The sequence below is a fragment of the Haliotis rubra genome, unplaced genomic scaffold (genome assembly GCF_003918875.1).
Source record: "Haliotis rubra isolate DU_JTF1 unplaced genomic scaffold, ASM391887v1 Scf222, whole genome shotgun sequence".
Taxonomy (NCBI): domain Eukaryota; kingdom Metazoa; phylum Mollusca; class Gastropoda; order Lepetellida; family Haliotidae; genus Haliotis; species Haliotis rubra.
Window position 1 is genome coordinate 1,350,966 of NW_025766248.1, and position 26,419 is coordinate 1,377,384.

Here is a 26,419-nt window from a genome sequence, read left to right on the forward strand (position 1 = left end):
GTAGCACAACGATTAAGAAACGAGTTGGTGTGTGAATCCTACTCGGTGAGCCTCTAACGTACTCGTTGGAAAGGAGTGCTGGAATGCAGAAATAATTACAAAATATAATATTCAATTTTCAAGAGAAAGTTGATGTATTTTGTTTTTTAATGTTTTACCAATTACCATTTGATGACAACACGGGATCAGGTATAATTGATTATCACATTTACGTGGTTTTGCAGACTAATATCTGTATCCCAATCAGAAATAACCTATTTTTTGACTATTGAAATTAGACAATTCTTATGTTAAAAATGTATTTTTGTCTTTGCTTATAAATCATTTGTCTGCAAAAAGTACTATAGTGTCTTGACTAAACACGTTTACCCGTTCAGGATGCCACTATTGTGTAACTGCCTCAAACGAATCACTCACATTATTTACAGAAATGTATCAGTATTTGAAACCTTTATACGGAGATACTCTAACATTGCCGAAGTGTAAACTTCAGATCTAAAGTCATACGATGATTACGAACCGTCGTCTTAACACTTGTAACACGTACTCAGACAGTAGAATACGAATACGAATAAAACAGGAATGAATTAATGATATAACATAATAGGCACGCTTCGGTTGTGTTTATTAGCAGATTCTTTTCCGAAAGAATACATCAATCTCAGGCGGCGGTGGGTAGCCTAGTGGTTAAAGCGTTTGCTCGGGTTCTATTCCCCACATGGGTACAATGCGTAAAGACCATGTCCCCTATCTTGATATTGATGGAATATTGCTAAATGCGACGTAAAACTCACTCACTCACTCACTCACTCGATATTAGTGTTCACGAAGTTATATTACACATACTGCTATTACACACAAACAGACGTCTGAATGAATATTTATAGTCTGTTTGCAGTGAAAACGTACCGATGAATTTCACTTCAAACAAAAAAGTAAATCATATTAAGTGAAATTAAGATTGCGAATCCTCATAATTTTACCTTGCCAAATGAACATTTAAATCTCAGAATTCTATTGGACTTAGGATAAAAGTTGTTTAACAAACGATCATAGATTCAAATCGTTATTATTGGTTTGTATTACAAGGGGGTAAGCGCAGTAGATGGAACAGTGAAACAAATGAAAGTGCGGTACGTGATGAGCGTTAACTTAAACCAACACTACTTGTTCTCGGTGTTTCATTTAAAGTGCAAACCCCCTTGTAATACAAACCAATAATAGCAATATGAAACTATGATCGTTTGTTAAACAACTTTTATCCTAAGTTGAATAAAATTCTGAGATTTAAATATTCAATTGGCAAGGTAAAATTATGAGGATTCGCAATCTTAATTTCACTTTATTTGACTTACCTTGTCGTTTAGAGTGAAATTCATCGGTACGTTTTCACTGAAAACAGACTATAATACCTCGTACAATGTAAAACAGGAAAAAGACGATTTCTGAAAGTTTTGCAACTTTTCCAATGATGCAGTTACAAAAGTTGTGATGTTCAAACAGTCTTTATCATACGTCGTCCATATTATTTTTAATCATAGTCACTTTATACAATTTTTAAATTTTAAATCTATCAATATCTAATTTCACCGAGTCAATTAAGCAAATACATCTGCCCTGAAATTGGCAACCCCACAAAGACCCTTCTGAGCCACATTTTTGTAATAATATAATCGCTTTTTAGCTGATGCATGGTGCTTTAAAGAAAGGGTTCCTCTGAGGCAGTTTCAAAAGGTTGTGTTGACGGAACTGAATAAATATTAAACATCAATTCCAGAAAAAACTCGGTCCCTATTCTTTGCTGGAGCAGATTCCATTTGGCGTAAAAACAAACCAGCGATGAAACCATATGAATGCGCAATCGGAAACTGGTGCCAACACAGATTATGACAACAGATATTCCGAGTGCACGGAAGCACGTGCATATAGCATGTGTTTTTTCATGTTCCGTGACCGCTTAGATCGTGTAGCTAGCATTTTGGTATTTTTCGTAATTTGGTATCCTTCTATTCACGTCGAACCGTGCATATCCAGGTTAGAATTGGTCATCCAAAACCCATGCTTGTCGTAAGAGGCGACTAAAGGAATCGGGTGGTCAGGCTCGCTGACTTGGTTGACACATGTCATCGTATCCCAGTTAGGTAGATCGATGCTCATGCTGTTGATCACTGGATTGTCTGGTCCAGACTCGATTATTTACAGACCGTTGCCATATAGCTGGAATATTGCTGAGTGCGGCGTTATACAACAACCTAACCAAACCAATCTCTTTATGCAGGATTTAGTTTTTGTGTGAACTATATATATCAACTATTTGTACTCCTATTCATGTTCCTTTGGAGCTTCCGTACAATCATTATACGACATGGGGAAATATGTTTTAATATGAACCATTTTTGTTGCAGGGAGGAGTCCGGGCTTGATGAACACGACCATTTCTTAGTCTTCTACCGCTACGAAGACAAACTCACCTTCCAACTGATCGGAGCAGTGTCTACAGTTTTAGGTGAGATTCCAAACTAAAGAATTCGTACCTTAATTGATAATTTTTGTTCGCCTTAGTTTTACGCCGCACTCAGCAATATTCCAGCTATATGCCGGCTGACTGTAAATAATCGAGTCTGGACCAAACGATCCAGTGATCAACAACATGAGCATCGATCTGCGCAATTAGGAATCGATGACATGTGTCAACCAAGCCAGCGAGCCTGACCACCCGATGAACCTTAGAACTGTTTCCAGAATACCACTATCACCGAAGGGTGAAGATCCGGGTTAGAATTGATCATCAGCAACCCATGCTTGTTGTAAGAGACGGCTAAAGGGATCGAGTGGTCAGGCTCGCTGACTTGGTTGACACATGTCGCTGAATCCAAATTGGGTAGATCGATGCTCATGCTGTTGATCACTGGATTGTCGTGTCTGCACTCGATTATTCACAGAACCGCCGCCATGTAGCTGGAATATTGCTGAGTGTGGCGTTAAACATCCAACAAATAACCACGGTAAACACTATAACGATCAGGGCCATTAGGAGCAAAACAATTTGTGACGATTCCATTTTTTGAAAACAATCTCACTACAGGGATACATGAATAAATTATGATCTTCCAGCTTTTGATTTTACATAAGCACAAATCAATCTCATGAATAATTTTTCTGTCACATACGCAGTTGCGTCTTGATGTTTATAAACAAAAATCAGTGTGATGAATAATTAAACATTAATGTCACAGATCTACCAGCTACGTGGGTATACATTAACAGAAATGTGACGATTGATCAAGTTATGTAAATATGTTACATGTGCTCAATAGCCTCGTGTACCAACAGCCATTCTCGTCACTATATGGCTGAAATGTTGCCGAGGTGACGTTAAATTATAACTCACTCACTATTGCTGCAGTATTGCTAAAAGCGGCGTAAAACTCACTCACTCACACAAACCGTCTTAGATTTTTCTAATGCCTCACCGGTCTGAATCCATCATCATTTTCTAGACATCACATCTTCCTTCTTAAATAAACCACACATTGTCATTACTTTCTTTCAAATTACAACGCCAAATAGTTGACCCCCATGCATCAACCACGCTCCCTGTCACACAGACTTCTCGAGGAAATGCATAAGGATCGATTTACACACTCTCTTCCCAAAACCACGGAAGGGCAGAACTGTGATATGACTTTAAAACAGGGCTGAGAGAGCGATGTCGATGTCCGATACATGCATATTCATTGTCTTTGCGAACCCTTCGCCCTGAGGGCTGATTGCGAGGGGATGTACTGGTCCCACGCGTTAGCAATGCGTCCTACCAGTGCCCTGGTTATCCACAGGGCAAACCTAACATACTTGCTCCAGTGTCACTCTGACCCTTAGGAGGTATGACCTGAATATTAATGAATCAGATTGATAAATTCAATATAGATGTCATTAACCACGCTTCTTTTTTGTTGATTAAACACCGACGGATTTATGCGCAGTCTTCTTTGGTAAATATTCATAATCCAAGATCGGGGCATCTGTATGTTCTTTGGGCAAATGGAGCAAATATTTGATGTATATCAGCGCGTTTTAATTAACGTAGTTAAGTATGTTTGCTTAGTCGTGGACATTGGTTTAAGGATGTTGGTATTTGCAATATCATCATAACGGAATAAAGTCAACTGTTAGTTCCGACTGCTGTGGGTATTCAGAACCGCCTTATGACAATATTGTAATATGAGCCATAACGTTAAGTCCTTCTTTCTAAATCCATGAGGGCGGTGAGTAGCCTAACATTTAAAGCGTTTGGTCGTAACGCCGAAGACCCGGGTTCGATTTCCAACATGGGTACAATGTGTGAAGACCGTTTCTGGAGTCCCCCGCCGTGATGTTGCTGGAATATTGCTAAAAACTTGCCGGCTCGCTCTAATTCCAAGCTGGAACATTTCGCCGATAATTACAAGCCAGTGTTTAAATTCCTATATTTTTGACAGAAAGTGATACTCGTCGAATGTGTTGTACGAAATAATATTAAAGTTTTAATAATGATAATATTCTTGTCTAATAGTTGGATGAATGATCCAAGCGAGCAGAAATATATGACTCCCATATGCATTCGGGGACAAAGGAATATAGTTTGAAAACAAATATGAATACATAAAAGGAGAGATAGAGTCAACGATGAAAGGGCGGAATGAAGTTTGTATGTCTGTGCCGTTAGTTTATATTTATGTATAGTGAGTGAGTAAGTTTGGTGGCATGTGTCAACCAAGTCAGCGAGCCTGACCACCCGATCCCGTTAGTCGCCTCTTACGACAAGCATATGGGTTACTGGAGATCAATATTCTAACCCGGACTTTTACGGGAATAATATTTATTTATAGAAATAATAACATTTTCGTAACTTTTTATGCTTCAAACTTGGTTTACCTGTTCTTTGGTACGATTTCCTGTACATGTTCTGTTTGTGCAAAAAAGTGATCGATATTATGAACATTGGCGTCAGTTCCCGAATGCTTCACAATGAATTTTCTTACTCAAACTCAAATGGATTCTTAGTACTTGTTGCAGCAGTAGCAGCAGTAGTAGTAGTAGTTGTAGTAGTAGTAGCAGTAGTAGTAGATGATGGTATTGGTGGTAGTGGTGGTGTTGGTTGTAGTAGTAGTGGTAGTAGTAGAGGTGGTGACTCTTGTGGCAGCAGCAGCAGCAGCAGTAGTGGTGGTGGTGGTAGTAGTAGTAGTAGTAGTAGTAGTAGGTGTTGCAGAAGTGGCTGCAGAAGTGGCTGCAGGAGGCTCTGTACGAAGTAGTATTATCATCAATAGTAAGCTGCATCAATTGTAGCAGTACCAGAAGCAGCCACAACGGAAGTAGTAATGGTACTAAATTCATTTGATAAAGACTTCAGCCGAAAGAACTGTATTCCAGTATCACTTCCTCTGTCTGCCAGATCTGTCTTTGGAGGCGGTGTTGGAGGTATTTGGCGACTACTTCGTCATCTACTGTCTTCGTCATGGCTACGACAAGATGCTGAAGACGCTGGGGGGAGACATGAAAAGCTTCATCCAGAACCTTGACTCTCTCCATTCACTACTTGCTCTCAGTTACAAGAACATAGAGGCGCCGTCCTTTAGGTGAGTAGATACATCTAACCTTGACTCTCTCCACTCCCTACTGGCTCTCAGCTACAAGAACATAGAGGCGCCATGCTTCAGGTGAGTAGGTACATCTTTGTCTTATCGACTTCTGTCCAAATCCCAACACTCTACAACGAATAATATATAGCAATATATCAACAATGACTGGAAGATATCGGCACGTGAAACGCCATAAAGAATAACCGTTTTTATTCTGCGCTTTAAATAATCCCTTAAAGTTGATTTTAAGTGAGATGAACGTAAAGCAACATATATATTTTTTATTGTTGATACATGTACATATCTAATAAAATATTCCTCATATGTTGCTACCTATTTAATACTGCATTATTTAAATAATGGTTGTATCTAAATGAAAATTAATGGTCAAGTCATTTGTCATTCATGTGGATATGTGTGAAAATTTAAAAAAGTATATTGGACCAAAGGGAATACATGTTAAGGCTGAGAAGGTTAAGCAAATAATACTGAAAAAAACATCCATCTATTACTGAAAGAAATATTTTCTTCTTAAAATATTCCATCTATCCCACGCAAACATTATGGCCACATAGTCGCCTTTCGCTGTTCATTTTTTACCAATGGAGGCATTTGTGTACAGCAATTAGAGTTTTATAAGCTCTGAAAGGGGGACCCTTAGAGCTTTCAGTTAAACAGTGATATTCTGTTTAGAGTTATCAAATGTACAGAACAGAACGTGAACTAACTGTGTTTCAAGGTCGGGAATGTGCTAGCATGGTCCATTAGCATGTAGTCTCCCTTTTAGGTAGTGCTCGGTAAAATAATGACCAATTTACGACTGTCTACGCTAATCTACTCAAAGTGCTTCATGTGATGATGATATAAAGTGTGACTGTGTTCTGAGTACACCCTTCACAATAGTTCCCATTCTTACTGAAGATCAATTCTTACCCGGATCTTCACGGGTTCCATGCTTACAAATACCAACTACAGAACCAAGCAGTACATGCATGTATTTTCTGTTGATGAATAACCATGAACATCTGTGTTAGAATTGGTCTTAAGCCATTCGTGCTTGTCGTAAGAGGCAACTAGCGGGATCTGTAGGTTAGGCTCGCTGGCATTTTTTTTACAAAATTGGTCATCAAATATATCTCTAAATGCAACAGCTATCCATGACAACCTCTGCGAACATTTGAGGAGGATGCTTTGTTTGCCCTTGTTAAGAGGTGCAAGAGAGAGCTTCGGATATGACAATGGACCAAGACCAGGTGGACGTTCAGTTGTCGCCAGTTACTTGAAATACGACGAACCAAAAGGAACGCTTCCTATAGAGCAGACATGTGAACAGAAAGTGCTGCCACAGTTAAGGGTTGTAATAAAGGGATTAGAGGATGATCCCAGATCAAGATCAGGGGGACGTTCAACTGTCGCTAGTTAGGAAAATGTTGATGAAATACCCGATGTACGACTAACCAAAAGGGACGTATCCAATACAGCAGACATGAGTAGAGAGTTTTGCCAGAGTTAAGAAGTGGAATAAAGAGACAAGAAGATGATCTAAGATCAAAATCAGGAGGACCTTCAATTGTCACCATTCAGTAAAATGTTGAAAAATACTTGATACTAAACAATAGGTTATATCCAATACAGCAGACATATGAATAGAAAGTGATGCCAGTGTTAAGAGGTGGAATAAAGAGATTAGAAGCTGATCCTAGGTCAAGAACAGAAAGACCTTCAACTGTCGCTGGTTAGGAAAATGTTGATGAAATACCCGACGTACGACTAACCAAAAGGGACGTATCCAATACAGCAGACATGAGTAGAGAGTTTTGCCAGAGTTAAGAGGTGGAATAAAGACACTAGAAGATGATCTAAGATCAAGATCGGGAGGACCTTCAATTGTCACCATTCAGTAAAATGTTGAAAAATACTTGATACTAAACAATAGGGTATATCCAATACAGCAGACATATGAATAGAACGTGATGCCAGTGTTAAGAGGTGGAATAAAGAGATTAGAAGCTGATCCTAGGTCAAGAACAGAAAGACGTTCAACTGTCGCTGGTTAGGAAAATGTTGATAAAATACCTGGTATACAAATAACCAAAAGAGACGTATCCAATACAGCAGACATATGAGAAGGGAGTTAGAGGAATGAACTATGCATGACAAAGGTTTGAGAAAGCTTTAAGTAAGTTCCGCTGCGTCCTTAGATATTCCTCACATGTTCACCTCAAAGAGCTGTTTCCTGAAATACATGACGTCATTTCCGTAAAGTGGAAATATGTTTTACAAAGCCGGAAAGAAGCAGTATACACCAGTGTGTAGCAGATAATCTAGCATCGTTGTCAGATGGATGTGGATCAGGAAGGATTATGTCGAGTCATAGTCTCCATCAACCTTGTCCATCCACGTTAAGCTCAGAACCTTTCAGCCGCAGCTCGTTAAATGTATATGTACTTAGATGTCCCTAATGTACTCAGTGCTCTATATGTATTCATATTATTGATTTCAGATGTGAATCTCATACTGATGGATCTCTAATGTTGCATTATTACACAACACGACCTGGACTCTACCCCATTGTTATAGGTAAGTGGCTTCTTGTCTTAAGTATCTGATAAAAATTGGAAACAATAAAGTGGATATATCTGTGCCTAAGTCTTAATCTAGTACCAATTTGGGGTTGAAATGATGATGTCAGCCTGCCTGGGGAGCCATGTAAGAACAGATGCACTGCACGTTTCCATTGTCTGGCGCGGTGGGGTAGCCTAGTGGTTAAAGAGGCGTGACGTCGAAGACCCGGTTTTTCGATTCTCCTGATTGGTACAACGTGTGAAGACCATTAATGATGTCCCCCCGTCTTGATATTGCTGGAACATTGCAAAAGGTTGCATACAACTAAACTCACTCACTCACTCCCATGGTCCCTTGAAATGTGGAGGGGCGGTGGGGTAGTGAATCATTTACATCTGTCGCTGATCACGCCGAAAGCCGGGGTTCGATTCCACACGTGGGTACAATGTGTGAAGTTACTTTGCTTTACAGTTACAGTTACTTTGTTAATCAGTTGTTATTTTATATTCAATATGTAATTTGTATCTCAAAGAGTTTTACTCTCCTTTGAGACAGGTATATGATGTTTAAACACTTTTGATATTAGACTGAGGTATTGCCAAAGCGATGTGAAATGTTGACTCACTCACTCACTGACTCTACTACGAACCATGTTACACTAATATGTTTATTCAAGTTGGCACTGAAGCTACAGTAACAGATTACGGACTCAAGTATTGCTCTTTTTAAAATAAAATATATACACGCCCGATTTCGTAAAATCTGTTCCGTACAAACCTATGTACACATTCCAATTTTCAGAGTACACTTCTTCTAAGACAAAAGTAATACGAAACATCAAGCATCTCACCAGGGCTGAATGAATAAGTGATTAAAGAAATAAGTCTGATGGTGAAAATGCAAAAATGGAAAAAACAACAACATAAAGTAGTTTGTCTCGGGACAGAATTTACGTCAGTATGGCAAATGTTAGGCGGTATTTATGGACTCCTTGTTTGTCATGTACACAAACACAGAATTACATGTATATAGCTGTCATACCCAGCTATCTTTTCTCCAAGGGACGGAGACTAAGCATTTATTTGAAAATACTGATTATCAAGATCGGAATGCCTTTGTGTATTTGTCTAAGTACTTCCCCGGGATATCTGGAAAGTTCAGCTCGAACTATTTAGAAGTTTACCACACAGTGACCGGTTACCATAGTTACAGCAGACAATACAACCAATGAGCTGTTCTTTGATTTCCAACCGATTGCCTTCCTTAAGCTTCAATCCATCGAGTGATCAAGCTTATCAGTCTGTCTTACTTTATAAATACAGATCGATTTTCAGATAATGACCCTTTATGGTCTTCAGAATGGAACAATAAAGACAACGCATAGCGATATCTTCGTAAATAGAAATAAAGCACATATAAACTTAACATTATTGACGAACCTGCATTTGCGAAACTCGATCATGCTTATTCCAGGGACGACGAGTTCCAGGGCAAGTTAATATTTCTTGTGTTGTTTGTTTGTTTTATAACGCCGCACTCAGCAATATTCTAGCTATTTGGCGGCGGTCTGTAAATAAACGTGTCTGGACCAGACAATCCAGTGATGCGGGAGCATCGATCTACGCAATTGGGATACGATGACACTTTTCAACCAATCCGATCAGTTAGTCTCCTCTTACGACAATCATGGATTGCTGAAGACCAATTCTAACCCGGATCTTCACGGATCGTTTCGTGTTTTGATGACACAGGTATTCAGTTCTGATAAATCTGTTATAAATTGTTAACGAGTGGTTCCATAACTGATGAGATGTTTGGGGTCTGTGACTATGTCACTCATAATATTAACCATTGGTTTGTCTGGTCCAGAGTCGATTATTTACAGGCGGCAGTCATGCAGTAGAAACTAATAGTGTTAAAGAGTGAGCAATATTCCAGCAACATCACGACGGGGGACACCAGAAATGGGCTTTACGCGTTGTACCCATGTGGGGAATCGAACCCGGGCCTTCGGCGTGACGAGCGAACGCTTTAACCACTAGGCCACCCCACCGCCCCAATAGTGTTAAAGAACATTAAAACAGCGACACGCGTGGAACACATATGATAGGACGCATTATCGGAAGCCATAGAAAATGTCGCTAACTTCCCGTTGTCAGCATGCGTTGGAAACCCCAGCAAGTTACGACCACCAGGGCCAAAAGTTCGACTGTTAGTGTACAATTCAGAAAATGTATGGCTGCTGTTTGATTCTATTTAGGATTCAGCCATTAACACATGTCTTGCAACATTGAGCATGTTGTTGAGCCATTTTTCACTTTTTGAATTTTGTTTGACATTAATATGTCTGTTTACACTACATGCGGCCAGTGCATAGAGTTGAACCTGATATAACCGATCGAAAGTTTGTCCGGTTTAGTCAGAGGTCCTTGGAATGTATCCAGAATTGACATTTGTTGGACCGAAAGTTTAGTCCGCTTCCGATAGAGGTTCGGATTAGTGAGGGTATAACATGAGAGATGCTGAAACAGGAAATAATGATAGGTTTCAAAGACATATAAATTGTTGTGTACACCGGAGTGTACATGTTCAGTATGAAAAAAAATCCAGATTAGTCAGAGTCCGGTTTGAACAGTATCCGCTGTATTCAGTCTTTATCTGCACTTAAGAGGCCACAGGCCTACATGCATACAGACGATATTATTAGGCATTATTATGATGTACAAAGTAATATTTCTTTATACTTATTTCTTAAAGTATGGTAGGCTGGACAGACACAAAGAAAATGATATTCATCTTCTCCAATTAGATTCAAATCACACAGTTTGCATATTCTATCTTCTTTTTTTATTTGAAGATATCTACCTGTTTCTATTGACAAATTACTAGGTAAGTGACAAATATCGATTACAATTAGACATCCTCTACAATGTCACAATGAAAAACAGTGGTGATAAACAAGGTACCGCAGACTGCATTGCCATGTGATATTGTAGTGTGGCAGCATGATGTTGAAGAAAGTTGCAATTGTATTACATTGGTTCTGTTCACTAGATGGTCGTGGTGTGCTACATGTAGTTACTATATATATAGTGGGGGTCAAGAGTTGCAAGGAAGCTTCTAGAACAGCATAGATTAGTCCAGCTTAATAAAGAAATATTTTGAAAGTTTTTTATTGCAGTTAAATCATCTTACATTAAACCTTGACCTGGACATTTCACCCTGGACATTCAGACTTAATTGCTATTACCAATATTGCTTTTTTAATACCTTCGAAGCAGTTTGCATTGATCTGTGAAATTAAATTATTGATACGATTGTTGACTGATTAACAATTCTTTGTTGTTTCTTGGTTTTATTCGGAATATTTTTCGAAAGTTAACTAATTTCTTCAGTGTAGAACTCACGTAACAGTATGGTAGTGCTGTCTTCAAGTACACATTGCTTTGCTGGACAGCCGCCAGTTCCCGAAGCTACAACATACTCACTAGTTACCATACTTAAATATCATCAAATTAGTGAATACAATAATGAGAGAGAGAGAGAACAATTACATTGATTTAGAAGTCGTACACTGGTTTCGGTGTCATCTGTGACAGAACTTTGACCTTGACTCATAGGTGTTACAAACAGCTATTGTCACCACCGCACTAGGGACCGTGGGGTAGCCTAGTGGTTAAAGCGTTCGCTCGTCACGCCGACACCCCGGGTTCGATTCCCCACATGGGTATAATGTGTGGAGCCCATTTCTGTTGGTCTCTCCCCCCCCCCCCCCGTGATATTGCTGGAATATTGCTAAACGTGGGGTATATATTATTGATTGGTGAATATGAAATTACATGAAAACTTCTCTATATTGGAAATGTCTACATTTTGAAAAATAATATATTTTCTTTTCATCTTCTGGTGGTAGGACATATTTTGGAATATACTACACTATCTGAATTTCTTATGTGAATAAAGTTGAAATAAAAAGAAAATTATCAGTGTTCAATACTGTTATGGCCAATCTCAATATTGGATATGATATTGAATATGAATGTCCTTGGCAATATTAAAAAGCGTATAAGATAGGCATATTCGACAGTATGTCTGCGTAATATTTAGCAGGAAAGAATGATCGTGTGAATGATCGAATGATCTACCTTCGCCTCAAAGAAAAGACATCCGTGAAGATCCGGGTTAGGATTGGTCTTCAGCAACCAATGCTTGTCGAAAGGGGTGACTAACGGGTCGGATGATCAGGCTCGATGACTTGGTTGACACATGCTGTCGTATTCCAACTGCGTTTATCGATGCTCATTCTGTTGATCACTGAATTGTCTGGTCCAGACTCGATAACTCACAGAGCTGGAATATTGCTGAGTGCAGCGTTAAACAACAAACAATCAAAGACATACCAATAAAAATCTGTGACCAACCTTGAAAAGTGCATTGATATCCGTGCTTAGGTCGTTCAGAAGAAATGTTCATTCAGAGATCGTGCACGCAGGTACTTAAGAGGGGCTCATAAGAAATCAGAAACAACCTGGCAATCTGTACATTGATATTTACTTAATGTGTTCCATTGTGACCAATTCAGTCCGTCAGAAATGCAGATAAAATATCGTAGTTGTGCGTAATTTTGCGTCATTAATGGCGTCATGCGGACGGAAACTTTGACAGTTTTTGCTGAATTTACCAAATTATTGTTATATAGCCATTTTCAAATCCAAAATATTTGCTACGATAAGCTTTCCATGAATATTCACAATGTCGCCCAATATATGCAACGATCAGATGAATGGATCACTCAAATTAACTTTCCCTTCCGCGTTCGTGTTTGGCTATTTTCTTAAAGGAGTGTAGGATTACAGGCAACATAACTGAAAGGTCAATAGGGATTTGATAAGCCCCAGATGCTCGTGATTACTAAATAATTGAACTCTCGGAGTAGATATCGTATATTTAAATTTAAAACCAACGCCGTGAATGATGATGTTATTGAAACTGTTTGAGGATAGTCAAGACTGGGTATTCGTTTGCACTGACGTTTAATATTTGAAACAAAATAAATAAGCAGATGTATTTAAATTACCTCATGTTCAGTAATTTTGTTTTGCCAAAAAATGACAGCGGATGAAAAAGAACACAGCATCTCGCAAAAGTTTATTTGTGTATCTGCGTGTTTTGCATTTTCGGGCACTTAGAACATCCGTTGTTTCGATTATGGTATGAACTACTGAAGACTGAGTTTGGTTTTACGCCGCTTTTAGCAATATTCCAGCAACATCACGGCGGGGGACACCAGAAATGGGCTTCACACATTGTACCCATGTGGGGATTCGAACCCGGGTCTTCGGCGTCACGAGCCAACGCTTTAACCACTAGGCTACCCCACCGCCCCCGAACTACTGTAGAAGATGTCACTAAATTATAAAGACAACTGCATCTAAATCACAAGCCATCATTCAATAGTTTATAATGTCTGTGTGACCCATTACGCCTCGTTATGCATCGCGTGAGTACTGTCGTCCAAAAACGAATAATGTCCGAAAACCTTAAAGCTTCGATTTGAAGATACGTGACGTATTTTGAGTTTGTTTAATCTCACTACAGGTTGAAAAAACAAATTGCATATATGTCCCAGTGGCATACCGAGCAATGAACAGTGAAAGTTGTGGCGGTTACTGAAATCATCCCATCACTGTTAGTGTAACACAATATGACCTGACACAATCTTTCAGGAAATGTCAGTTTTGTTGAGAATTCCGATAACCTGATCAGGCGTGATTTGCTGCATTCGCTCCGACCTTAATGTTGTTGAAAAAACGTCAATCTCGAGTCCGGATCACGATGAGGTCAATTCGGGAAGGAGATGCTGGTTCTGTGATTGTGTGGCCTCGGAGCATCTTAGAGATGTCTGCTGGTGTAATCGAGTTTGTGTTCACTGCGCAACTGGAACTGTCGTGTATGGAGGAGTATCAGTGCCACATTCTAAAAAAAACACGTTATCCTCTTCGCCTTGGGATACTTACATGTACGTAGATGAAAGTACCAACATGTACGTACATGTTGATGGAAGTACCAGCATCTACGTAGATGTACTATCGTCTTTCTTTTGTTCGAATACGTAACATAAGGTATATTGCACTTAAAAGTGTCTTCTACGTGGTTGAAAGTACGTTCTACGTAGATGGAAGTATCAACGTCTACGTAGATGAAAGTATTAACGTCTACGTAGATGAAAGTATCATCGTCTACGTAGATGAAAGTATCATCGTCTACGTAGATGAAAGTATCATCGTCTACGTAGATGAAAGTATCATCATCTACGTAGATGAAAGTATCAACGTCTACGTAGATGAAAGTATCTTCTTTCGTGTTCGAAGACGTAACTAAAAATATCTTATACTTAGAAGAGTCTTCTTCGTGGGTAAAAGTACGGTCTAGTACGGAAATTATCAACATCTAAGAAGATGTAGGTATTTTCTTTTTAGTGCGAAGATGTAAGATTTAGTATGTTCTACGTAGAACTGTCTTTTACGTTGATGAAAGTATAAACATCTATGAAGATGAACGTATTGTCTAAGTCCATGTTTGTGGCGGTTTGAACGGCTGTTGGGTAATGCCAAGTCGGGATGGATTTGAACAAAATGAAATGTAGAATTAAAATGAGTGAGTGAGTTTAGGTTTACGCCGCCCTCAGCAAGATTCCAGCTATATGGCGGCGGTCTGTAAATAATCGATTCTGGACCAGACAATCCAGTGATTAACAGCATGAGTATCGATCTGCGCAATTGGGAACCGATGACATGTGTCAACCTAGTCAGCGAGCCTGACCACCTGATCCCGTTAGTCGCCTCTTACGACAAGCATGGGTTACTGAAGATCAATATTCTAACCCGGACCTTCACGGGTGTAGAATTAAAGAGACAGGGAGGGACAGGACTATCAACTAGTTTAGATGTATCAGACTTGTGTGCATGAGAGATGCCTATATCAAGATTAAAACTGGAAATAACATATCGCTACTGCCAAAATAGAATCGTATGCCATGAACTCATGTGTGTTGTAATCGACAAAAATACCGGACATCACTGATCGGTGACTCATCCCTTTACAACTCTTCTTGAGTGTTTTAACGTAAGCGTTATCTGTTCTGTCTCTCATGACGGATGTGTTCAGTTCATACATTTATTTAAATGGCAAGGATCTTGCGAAACAATTACCAAATACACATATCTGTCTTCATTACCTTTAAACAGTATCAACATTAACATATATGTAAGTACCATCTACATGATTGTAAGTATCTTCTGTGTCGCAGTATCATCCCTGTAAAGGTAAGAATCTACTACATAGAAGAAAGTGTCGAAGAAAAGCAAGATTTATGGATGTCAACTTCTTTATTGTGAATACCTCGAGTGTATGCTTGCCCTTTCCTCAGGTGAATGGTTGGGGAGAATCAGGGGATATATATATACATATACACTGAGGCATAAACATGAGGCCAGTGATACACTAAAACAACATGGTAATTGATGTGATGGGTATAGAATGCAAACACGAAGATGCCAGTGATACAGTCCAAACATGAGGAAGGAGATATATGCAAGTGAGTGAGTTTGGTTTAAAGTCGCTTTGAAAAATATTACCTTTCTTGTATCACAGCGAATCTGCTTTAAAGTGGAAAGAAAACTTTTAAGTTTCGAAGACGTAACTTTGGTGAAACTCATCATCATGGATATGTTGCTGACAAGAATCATAATGAGGTCAAATCATTGATTTGAACCCCCCTCAGTTTAGTTTTCTAGCAGACAAGAGACGCAACTCTACACAACTAATTGTGACGCCTACCAAACCATTGTGCCGCCAGGTAATAAAGCGCTAGTCGTTCCTATAGTTTTCGTAGCGGGGTTAATGGTTTCTTGGTACGGAGGAAGGTCGTACAAAGATAGATAAAATCTGTGCACAGTGTCTTCAAGCAATGAAGGGTACGGAACGAGGTTACGATGAATTGAGTTATGTGGAATGAGCTGCCGTAGAGTTAATTATCTGCTTCATCAAATAACCCACTTATTGACGTATCGAAATTGGAATCATCGCTGAAGATCTTTGTCGCCTCTGTAATGTAGGCCACGTAATGAATACACCAACTACACGTATAATAGTGTTTCTGAATAGCCATGCAGTGGATGGTTTCTATTATATTTAAGCAAAATGCATTGATTCCAGTCACGAAACCATTGTAGTGATTAGGAGAACCATGTTTAACATGGAATTAACTTTTAACACTGAGTCAAACTTTCACAGCAACACAGTTTCTCCAGTGACCCCATCTGGAGTTCAAAGCATTGTTATGTTAGAAACACTCATTTAGTAAGTGAAGAGTTAAAATTTAACGTCATATAGGCATATGTCAGCCACAAGAGGAAAGTCACTCATTTATCTCATTAAATTGAACCGGATGAAGGCCCCTACTTCGTGTTGTGACGTTAAAATGATGTAGCAAGAATTCACCAAACTGTTAGAGCAAAATATTTTTTTACTTAATTCAAAAGTCGTCTTTATTAAAATTTACTGAATTCGTCTTTTTTTGGATTCGCGGTTAATATTGAATATTTGATGCGCAGAAATTTCATTTGAAACCGGCGTGCTGTGCAGAAAGATTCAAATCTCCGCATTTCGAATACTCACATATATTGAGACAAGAACAAAATGTTTTCTCCACAAATTAAGCACAGTCCTTAGTTGTGGTGACTGATTAGTCGTATGTTGCGATTGGACAATATTAGGATTCATTGGTCTTCAATCTGGTATGAAATGTTAGACAAAGGAAGTCTTTGTTAAGTAAATATGATGTAAAAATAATATTGTGAGTAGTTTTCGTCTCTGTCTACGGGTGAACAAACAACGTAAATATACCTACAATACGTGCAAACACCCAGTTGCGGGTACAGCAACGTGCAGTAAACATGGACAAAGTACTGTGACTATGTGTCCCAGTCCACCCAGCTGTAAAAATGGGTACCTCGTAAGGATGGGAATGCCACACTAACTCGGTGCGCCTAGTAGGCTGCAAGAGTTGTATGCTCCCCAGGGAGTTGAGATTGACAATACGATGTGCCGTTGAGATTGACATCCAGTGAACAAGGGAAAAACAAAGCGCCTTTGAGCAGCTGAGCTGAGCTGGATATCGGCGCTATACAAATGCTAGCATAATAATAATAATAATAATAATAATAATACAATGCTGTCATGGTAGTGTGGCGTCATATTACACTTTCTTAGTAAAGTACAGATTCTAGTACTTTTATGGGTTGAGTAGCATCCCGGATTCGAACCCAAACCCTCAAAGTCAGGCACTTAATCGCCAGCACACAAAGTCAGCCGCCTAACCCGCTCAGCCTCCGGGAATCCTTGACACTGAAGTGCGAAATCCCGCCATTCCATATGATTGTCAAAACAAGAAAATTATCCCAATAGAATATTACCAACACCCATCTAAATGACATGAAGCGATCAGAATTCAAACCCACTGAACAACGTTTTTTTAACCCCCTTGATGCCACAGGGACATATATGTCCTTCCCCTTCAACCCTCAATTTCAAGTCCAATAAAAATCAAAATATCCCACGCACACAAATACACTTCACAGTTTCGAATTCTTCGGGAAATTTCCTGTTTCTTGATACCATCCACTATTATTTTAGACAAAGTTCAAGTGCTGAAAATGACCTTTCAAAATAGGCTTCATCGAAAATGTCGCCATTTTTGACACAGTACGAAATCGCGATTCACAGCGTTATTTGCTGTATGTTTTGAAATGTGAAAACCGGATAATTACTGGGAGTATTGAATTTCAAAAATAACATATTCATGATCACTCATATCAGTTTTACATGAAATCGCTAAGTAAAATTCTGAAACGTTGCCGATGAATCTAGAATCGGTTGGGATGTTTTCGAAAATGCACTTACACGAACGCCGTAGAGCGCTTTCCGCCATATTGGATAGTGTTTACAACATCACGTTTCGCGAAGAAGGCCGGTATTGAGACGCATATTACATCACGTATATTTCATATTCAGCTTCGAAAAATGCATCAATAAACTCCCCATACATTTTAGACTCAAACTGCAAGTGGTCTTTGTCACCAATGCCAACTGTCTAGATAAAATGAGACGAAACATATTTGGTGTGAAAATGAACGCTGTGCTCGAAAGACTGCGCTGGTTCGAAATGTAAACAAAGACAAAAATCTATTTTACACAGTGTAGCATTTTCTGAAATTTTCCAACATTCATCCGTCTATTCATTGCTTGCAATGGCTCAATACCTTTGGAATATGCATGGAAAGGGTATCGTAGCAAGAAATAGGAAATTATAAATAGATACAATGCAATGATTTGATAATTCATAAGAAATTGTCAAAGTTTCCGTGCAGCGTGACGCCATGACTGACGGAAAATCACGCAGAACGACAACGGTAATTATCTGGATTTCTGTCTTTTTCTCTTACTTTTAGTGAAAACGATAAAACATATAACAATACACAGATAGTCAGAATCATTCTGATTACTTACATCTCATATTTATGGACAAACGATCCCTGAATCAATGGAAGGGTTCTCGCAAAATCCTGTGTACCCTTGTTAGCAAAGCCGCCATTTTGTAAGAAATCGGTCAGCGGTAGTGATGTCATACGTCAACATTGTTGTACATATTAGGCAATTTCTTTGAGGTGAAGGTCGGTTGAACAAGAGTAAACACAATCGCCCAATCCTTCCGATTACACTGACAGTATTATGGTGTATATTTTGCGTATAGTTCAGATACTTTTTCATGAAACTGACTTCAGTATCCACATTTAGCCTTGTTCAATATCATATCATACGTGCGTATAGGGTTTACGGTGTTTTATTCTTTGAAAGTTTTTGATTGTTTGAATCATATTTACATAGGAAATTGACATATTTAGTGCAAAACACCATATTCTAAACCTTTACACAAGTGTTAGAAGATCAAACGTAGCCATAACTGCAATTGCGTTAGTTCCGATGATGTACAATATTCAATGCATTTGGACTAATATTGCAGTTTCACATGAACAGGTTAATGAACGGCGATTTAATTCAACCTTATAAGTAAAACTGATAATATTAATGAAAATGATTTATATATGGTACGAAATGTATATGCACACACATTTAAAGGAATTGTCTTGTTTTTTTGCACATTTGTGTGTCGGTTTATAGAGAAAACAATGATGTAAATTGATTGGCCAGGTGCGCGTTTGTCGGAAACGTTTTATGATTCACTATCATTGTTTTCGATAATATAATCAATTCATATTCGATTTAAAAATATTGTGATGACAGGATATCAAACTCTAACTATATTTATACGAAAATTGTTTAAAAATATATAAACCATGTCATGTCTTAATTTGGACAAATCTTACATCCATATTCTAATATATAGTACGTACTAGTTCCATATATAAAAAGCTATCTTTTTGCATCTTCCATTGCATACTTATGAAGAGAAATAGCTACATAATCATAAACAAAGAAAATTCTTATCCTAAACAAAATATTCGGGTGTTGTGAAATGTTATTTTTCATTTACGTTAAATTGATGCCAAACAGGTGCGCGTGTTTCTCACAAAAAAGATACACAGTCAAACTGTCTAATTGTTGATATATTCAGGACACTATTTAAATGGAAAAATCAGTCATTTTATGTTTTGTCTACAGAGTCTTAAATTCTGACATAGAAGCCGAAACCTTTCACACAATTAAAGGAAATTAGGTGAGATATGTACTAAACAGCATACCAGTGTCGTCTTTTTCCGACGTCGCAAAATGCATAAAACAAGCAATGACGTCAACTAAAATGGTGTATTAATTTCAGCAATTTCATTACATTTGAAGATATGGCTAGTACTCTGGTAATAACGATGCAAAATTAGTCAAAATACATCTACACAAACAGGACAATATGGGAATCTAAGAACTAACTTATGTATCGGATAGGGCCATCCAAATCGCTATTACGTGCTTTCACGTGTAATACGTTGTCATTTTTCTTGTAAATTGTGAAACTACCAAACTGCATCCGCTCACATTGGGGAACTTTGAATTGGGATAGTTTGGTTCACCATGAACACAAAATAACGAAAATATAGCGTCCGTATCCACAACAAATTCTCTCCAAATGATCTGAGTTACATGGACCTAGTGTTACGCATAACGGAGTTATGCCCCCTTATCATTATATGTGTATGACCTCTCTGTCGTCGTTTGACGTCATAGAAGAAAATCCATTTTTTGACATTTATTGCGAGTCATTTTTAATGTTGAGCGTATAACGTTATGCACAAGCACATAAACCCAATTCATATACACTTATGTCGTTCAGATATCAAGCTGTATTTTCTTCGCTAACACTTTCCGTAAAGATGCCACATTAAAAAATTCGTAGCACAGTGCTTTTATCGGTGCGCGATAAAAAGCGGATAAAATTACTGTTTTTTAACGCATAAAAAAAAATTGGACAACATTTAGCAGTGTCTATTTCTCAAACCGCCGAGGTAGTTGCACTTATATTTATACCAACGGATAGGAAATTTAATATTCTACATTTCTGTGTAATTTTATAGCCGTACGTAGATCCAGGACCACGCGAGCGCAATTCTCGCACAACGATCACTTTTCAAACCGTATGAAAATGTGCGCCTGAAAAAAAACTCGGCAGCCAGGGGGGTTAACAAATAGGTTCACGGCACATACTTTCTTTCTGTTCAGAATGCAGTATTTACACCGTCAAAAGCTGAATCTCAAAGCACTGAAGCGTAAGTCAATCAATACTGAAGCTCCATCGCTTGGAAACCTAACGTAACATTAAAACGACGTATCTGTATGGCCTCTTGTTAACAAAACAGTGTCCAATGACTTGACTATCGCAGGCAAACATCACGCATATATCCACAGCTGTCCTGACATCAATGCAGTGCTTCTCTTGCATTTAACAAGATTGTCACAATGACGTTTAATTATTTCGCTACATGTGGCAGAGATGCCGTTTTGTTTACAAATCTCTCCATGACTTGTCGTCTGAACTTAAACAGAGACTGGCTTGAAGGACTCGTGACACGTTGTGGTGAACTCAAGGGCGCATCTTTGGAATGGGCTTTCAGAAACACAGGGGGTTACAGAATTGTGTCAAACGTCACTGTTATGATGACAGTTATGTTCACGATTCTAGTTAACGTAAATTGTAGCTGCAGGTGGTGGCATTTAACCGCTCCACGCATTATATAGACTCGTGAAGATCCTGGTCAGAATTGGTCTTCAGCAACCCATGCTTATTGTAAGAAGAGACTAACGGGATCGGGTTTTCAGGCTCACTGACTTGGTTGACACATGTCATCGTATCCCAGTTGCGTAGATCGATGCTCATGTTGTTGATCACTGAGTTGTCTGGTCCAGACGCGATTATGTACAGATCGCCACCTTATAGCTGAAATATTAGTGAGTGTGGCATTAAGCAATAACCAATAAACAAACATACATGAACGCTGATGAGTATATACTGTTCATAGTTATATTTACAAAGCGGATTTCACCTGATACCTCTTTTGATATCAGATATATGTACACTGGAACGGTAGCGAGAAGTTCATGATGTCACTGTTTTGTCTGGTCCAGACTCGATTATTTACAGACCGCCGCAATATAGCTGGAATATTGCACAGCGCGGCGTTAAACAACGAACAATTAAAATAAACCCCTCCCATCCTCTGTTGCGAATTAAATAAAAATGTATTCGTCCCACTTTTATTGTCATAAGTTCAGTGCTGTATTTGTATTCAATAACGGCGGGAGACAACAGGAATCATCTTCACGTGTACTCGTGAAGAATCCACAAGGATACACTATGACCTTGTCGGTGTTAGCTATAGGTTGATAATTTGTCATTTCGGATCGCTTTGTTGAACCTCAGTAGACTTTGACTGACTGACTGACTGAGTATGGTTTTACGCCGCTTTTAGCAATATTCCAGCAATACCACGGCGTGGGACACCAGAAATGGGCTTCACACATTGTACCCAGGGTATCGAACCCGGGTCTTCGGCGCGACGAGCGAACGCTTTAACCTCTAGGGTACCCCACCGCCCCCAGTAGAGTTTGATGTAACTAGTATTTGGCTCTACATGTGGTTCTGATTTTACCTCTGTGTTGATAAATAAAATATGTTAGGAGTATAAATAGGACTGAGTGCACTCAGTTACAGTGATCTTGGTACAAATAGAGGGCTTTGAGCATGCTTCAAAGACATCACATAATTATATACACTCTAATATACAGAAACATTCAAGTCAAAATTTTATTTGTGAAATGGCTTGAACATAAACAAGAAATGCATGTGGAACACATCATGGCCGTTTCATCATTATTCTGTAATACCTAACATGCAATAGTCATAAACATAAAGACGTTTCATATTTCTTCCTGAGTTAGATGTTTGATGAGCATTTAGAAGTTGGAAGGTAACATTATTATATTATAGGATATTTATATAGCGCACATATCCAGGCAACTAGTGCTTGCTCAAGGCGCTGATATTTTTTCTCTCGATCATCGGAGGTTAATCTCAATGGCACATCGTACTATCAATCTCAACTCCCTGGGGAGTATACAACTCTTGCAGCCACTAGGCGCACCTAGTTATTGTGGCTTTCTCACCCTAACAATGTATGGTATGGGTTTACAACTTCTTTATTATTTACAGCACAACGTTTCTGATGAAGGGACAAGAAGCAGCCCAGAAAGGTCGTGTTGTAAAGAATAAAGAAGCTGTAAATCCATACCATACATTGTTTTCTTCCTGAGTTGTACCAATATTGTAAATTTATCAGTGGTAAGTTTTGCGAAGCTCAATATAATTGTTACAGATCAATTTGAAATAATAATTTTCGACATGCATATTGCAAACAGGAAACGTGCGTCAACATCACTCAATCCATTGCGGTATACCATTGTCCTGTCGTAAGGGCAAAACAGGGTAATGTAAAATATATACTTCGTAAATATACTTTTACTACTTTGTAAATACTGAACCGTCAATGTGGGAAAACATTTTGTGTGCGAGTGTTTATTGTTGACATCAAGTCTTGAAGAAATTCATCTACAAGCGACGTCATAGACACCCCCGAATAAAACTAAATTTCCCCACCAGAGTATACAAAAGCACTGGAATCTAGAAAGTTACAAACTATGGCTAACCAAATATAATGACCATTGTTTTCGAAATACACCAATATGTTACATACATCTTTGGGGTAACGTCGTTCGTGAAGGTAAATGTTAAGCAATACTAGAGCACTGGCATTATAAATGGTCACAGTCAGGCGTCACCATTGGTGTGCTTTTACGCAGTTGTTAGCACCAATCACGGCAATGGCATCAGAAATGTGTTCACACATTGTTCCCAAGTGCACAATCAAAGCTGGGTATTCGGTGTGACGAGCGACCGCTCTACCCAAGACCCGCCTACATCGCCCCATCTGTTACCATTAACCACTATTCGAATATAGAATTTCAAATTTTCTTTTCGAAGCCACCCCTCAGGCAATCATTATAACTGCCGTGGGTCCCATGGTTAGTCAACACCATACCCGTGTTAATGAATTTCACGGAAGATAAACGTCAGAATCCTACATCACATTTGGGCGTTGAGTGTAGTCTGGTAGTGAAAGCGTTGTAGTGAAAGCGTTGTTTCCTCGTGGAGAAAGTAGGAGTTCAATTTTCCCATATGGGTACAGCGTGTTAGGCCTATTTCTGGTAGTGACATTACATCGTTGCCTATATTAAAGGGTCCGTTCGAGCCGTTGGCCGAGACATCTTTAAGCAGAAGGTGGACATCACAGTTCAGGAGCAGTCAAGGGAGGTAATCGATGGCGGTAAGACCCAGGAGCACACGGTCTTCAAGGTCATTTTGCACAAAGGGCTGGAAAATGAACGCGGGAGTCCAGAAGGTCAAGAGGAACGTTTATCCCCCGAAAACGTAGCAGTTGCTGTGCCTACAAACATTTCAGCATTTCATCTCAGCGCTGTTCAGTTCTGTTCAGCATTCCCATATCATATAATATTCGATGAATGTTTGAAAATACGACAGTGTGGAGTGATGATTCACAAACTGTGCCCTGTTCCTATCAGAGAAGGAATGGCGGTTACGTCACTGTTTCGGATTATCCACCCCAAAATGAACCTGTCCATAACGAACATTCAGAAGTTTATCAATGCAGTGTTTCTTTTGACTGTGTCCCCTGAGGAATCTGAGAAGGAAGGTGACAGCAAAGCTTTGATCCTTAAAGGTAAGCGACCTCATGTATACATAGACTATTGTATAATTAGACCCTAGATGGCTGATTATTGTCCTCGGTGTCTGATTCTTGTAGACTGTGATTGGGCAACAGTAAACGTGAGATTCATTGGTGTTGATTTAAGCATCGAATGAAAGAAAGCAACGCTACATGGAGTTAGTTTACAAAGCATAATTGCTTTCACCAATTGTGATTATCGTTAGCGGGGTAATGTGTTATGATAAATATCGCTCCAAACGTTATTAGGGACGTTCAGTTACACATGCACATTTATAGCCGGATACGGTAGACATTTGTACATGTCATTTGTTTCATCTGTTGACGATGAAAACTAGGATTACAGTGGGAACCAACAGTGGAACGTGTTCACTGGTGTCAGATTGTAATACATCCATGCTTACATAATACCTGTTTTGTGTGACAAAGATTTATAATGAGTATTAACAGATTTTTTAAAGTAGATCTTCCAAAGAAAGTCATTCACTTCAAGTAGCTTCAAATTATCATCAATGTTACCGCAACTGTGTACAAAATTTATCAACAGGTACAATGACCAACAATCACTGAGGTCACACATAGTAAAGTACTCGGTCATTATTGTAGTCGTTTAAGTATAGACTTCTGTGAATCTTTAGTTTCCATCGGGGTTCTTCGGAGGGATCATACTTGACTTAAATAAATAATACATATTCCTAAAAGGACATTAGTACCAATCTGTTGTTGAGAGGTCACCTTGATCTATCACAGATTCAGGGTTTGAACATCTTGTACACAGTGGTATATATTGCAGGACAGATGATATGGCTGGATGCCTCCCATCACATGATCTTTATTGGGTCTCCTCGCCTCACAAGCCTCAACGAACTCATGGAAATGAACGTCTACCTCGCCGACATCCCTCTTTACGACGTCACACGCGAGCTTGTGCTGCTCAACCAACAGAGGATAGCTGAGATAGATATAGCGTGAGTCTATAATGTTATTTTGTTTGTTTATTGTATACAGTAATATACTAGATGTATGATTGAGCGTTGACAGTAATGGAATCTGGACCGGACAATCCAGTGATTGGAATGCGAATACATTTTATCCAATCTTACGACAAGCATGAGTTGCTTGAGAAGTATACCCAAACCGGTGTTTCCATGGGTGATAATCCTGATGATGATGATGATCTTGGTGATCTTAATTATAACTGATGATTATGATGATAATAAGACTTTAGTCACACGCCCATGTCAACATTAACAACATCGACAATACTTCATGAGTTCTCTTCTGAAAGAACGAGTGTGTTGCAAACAGCCAATCGCTTCCAGCGATTCTCCGAGTTTCAAAGGAGCGCTAACTTCAGCCGCTTACAATCACGCCAAACGCTGACCGAGTCTGCTCCGCATGTGCAATGTTGTCATCAGTACTGAAAAATATCAATTCGTCATTGAGCCCTTTCTGTTACGGGGCGCTGGGGGTAACCTAGTGGTTAAAGCGTTCGGCCCGGGATCCCCACATGGGTACAATGTGTCAAGCCAATGTCTGGTGTCCCCGGCCGTGATGATGTAATGTTGCTGGAATATTGCTAAAAGCATCGTAAAACCAAACTCACTCACTCACCCAAACAGTTTCTGTTACGTTCAACTTTTGAGCAAGAAAGTGATAGTCGCGCCGACATTTTTACTCTCCACAGCCTTGCATGACATAATGTATCCCCACATTGATGAGAGTAACAATTTATTACATTCCCTAAAAGCTCTCCTTGATGGAACGTGAAGGATTTATGACAGTGCGAAGGTATGACAATGCCTTATGGTAAACCATAGTGTGGAAAGCGACATTATTCCTTTGTATTTGGAATGCAAACGGGGC

At 39.0% G+C, this 26,419-nt stretch overlaps 1 protein-coding gene across 1 annotated transcript in view; it reads left to right on the forward strand.

Moving 5' to 3' along the window:
- Positions 1-26,419, forward strand: part of LOC124277522 (guanylate cyclase soluble subunit beta-2-like) — a 47,734-nt gene that overhangs the window by 8,740 nt on the left and 12,575 nt on the right. Inside the window, exons 3-7 of the mRNA XM_046713233.1 lie at positions 2,406-2,506; positions 5,432-5,615; positions 8,122-8,198; positions 24,047-24,547; positions 25,347-25,521. Coding sequence (XP_046569189.1) covers positions 2,406-2,506; positions 5,432-5,615; positions 8,122-8,198; positions 24,047-24,547; positions 25,347-25,521 — 1,038 coding nt within the window. The remainder of the gene's footprint in view (positions 1-2,405; positions 2,507-5,431; positions 5,616-8,121; positions 8,199-24,046; positions 24,548-25,346; positions 25,522-26,419) is intronic.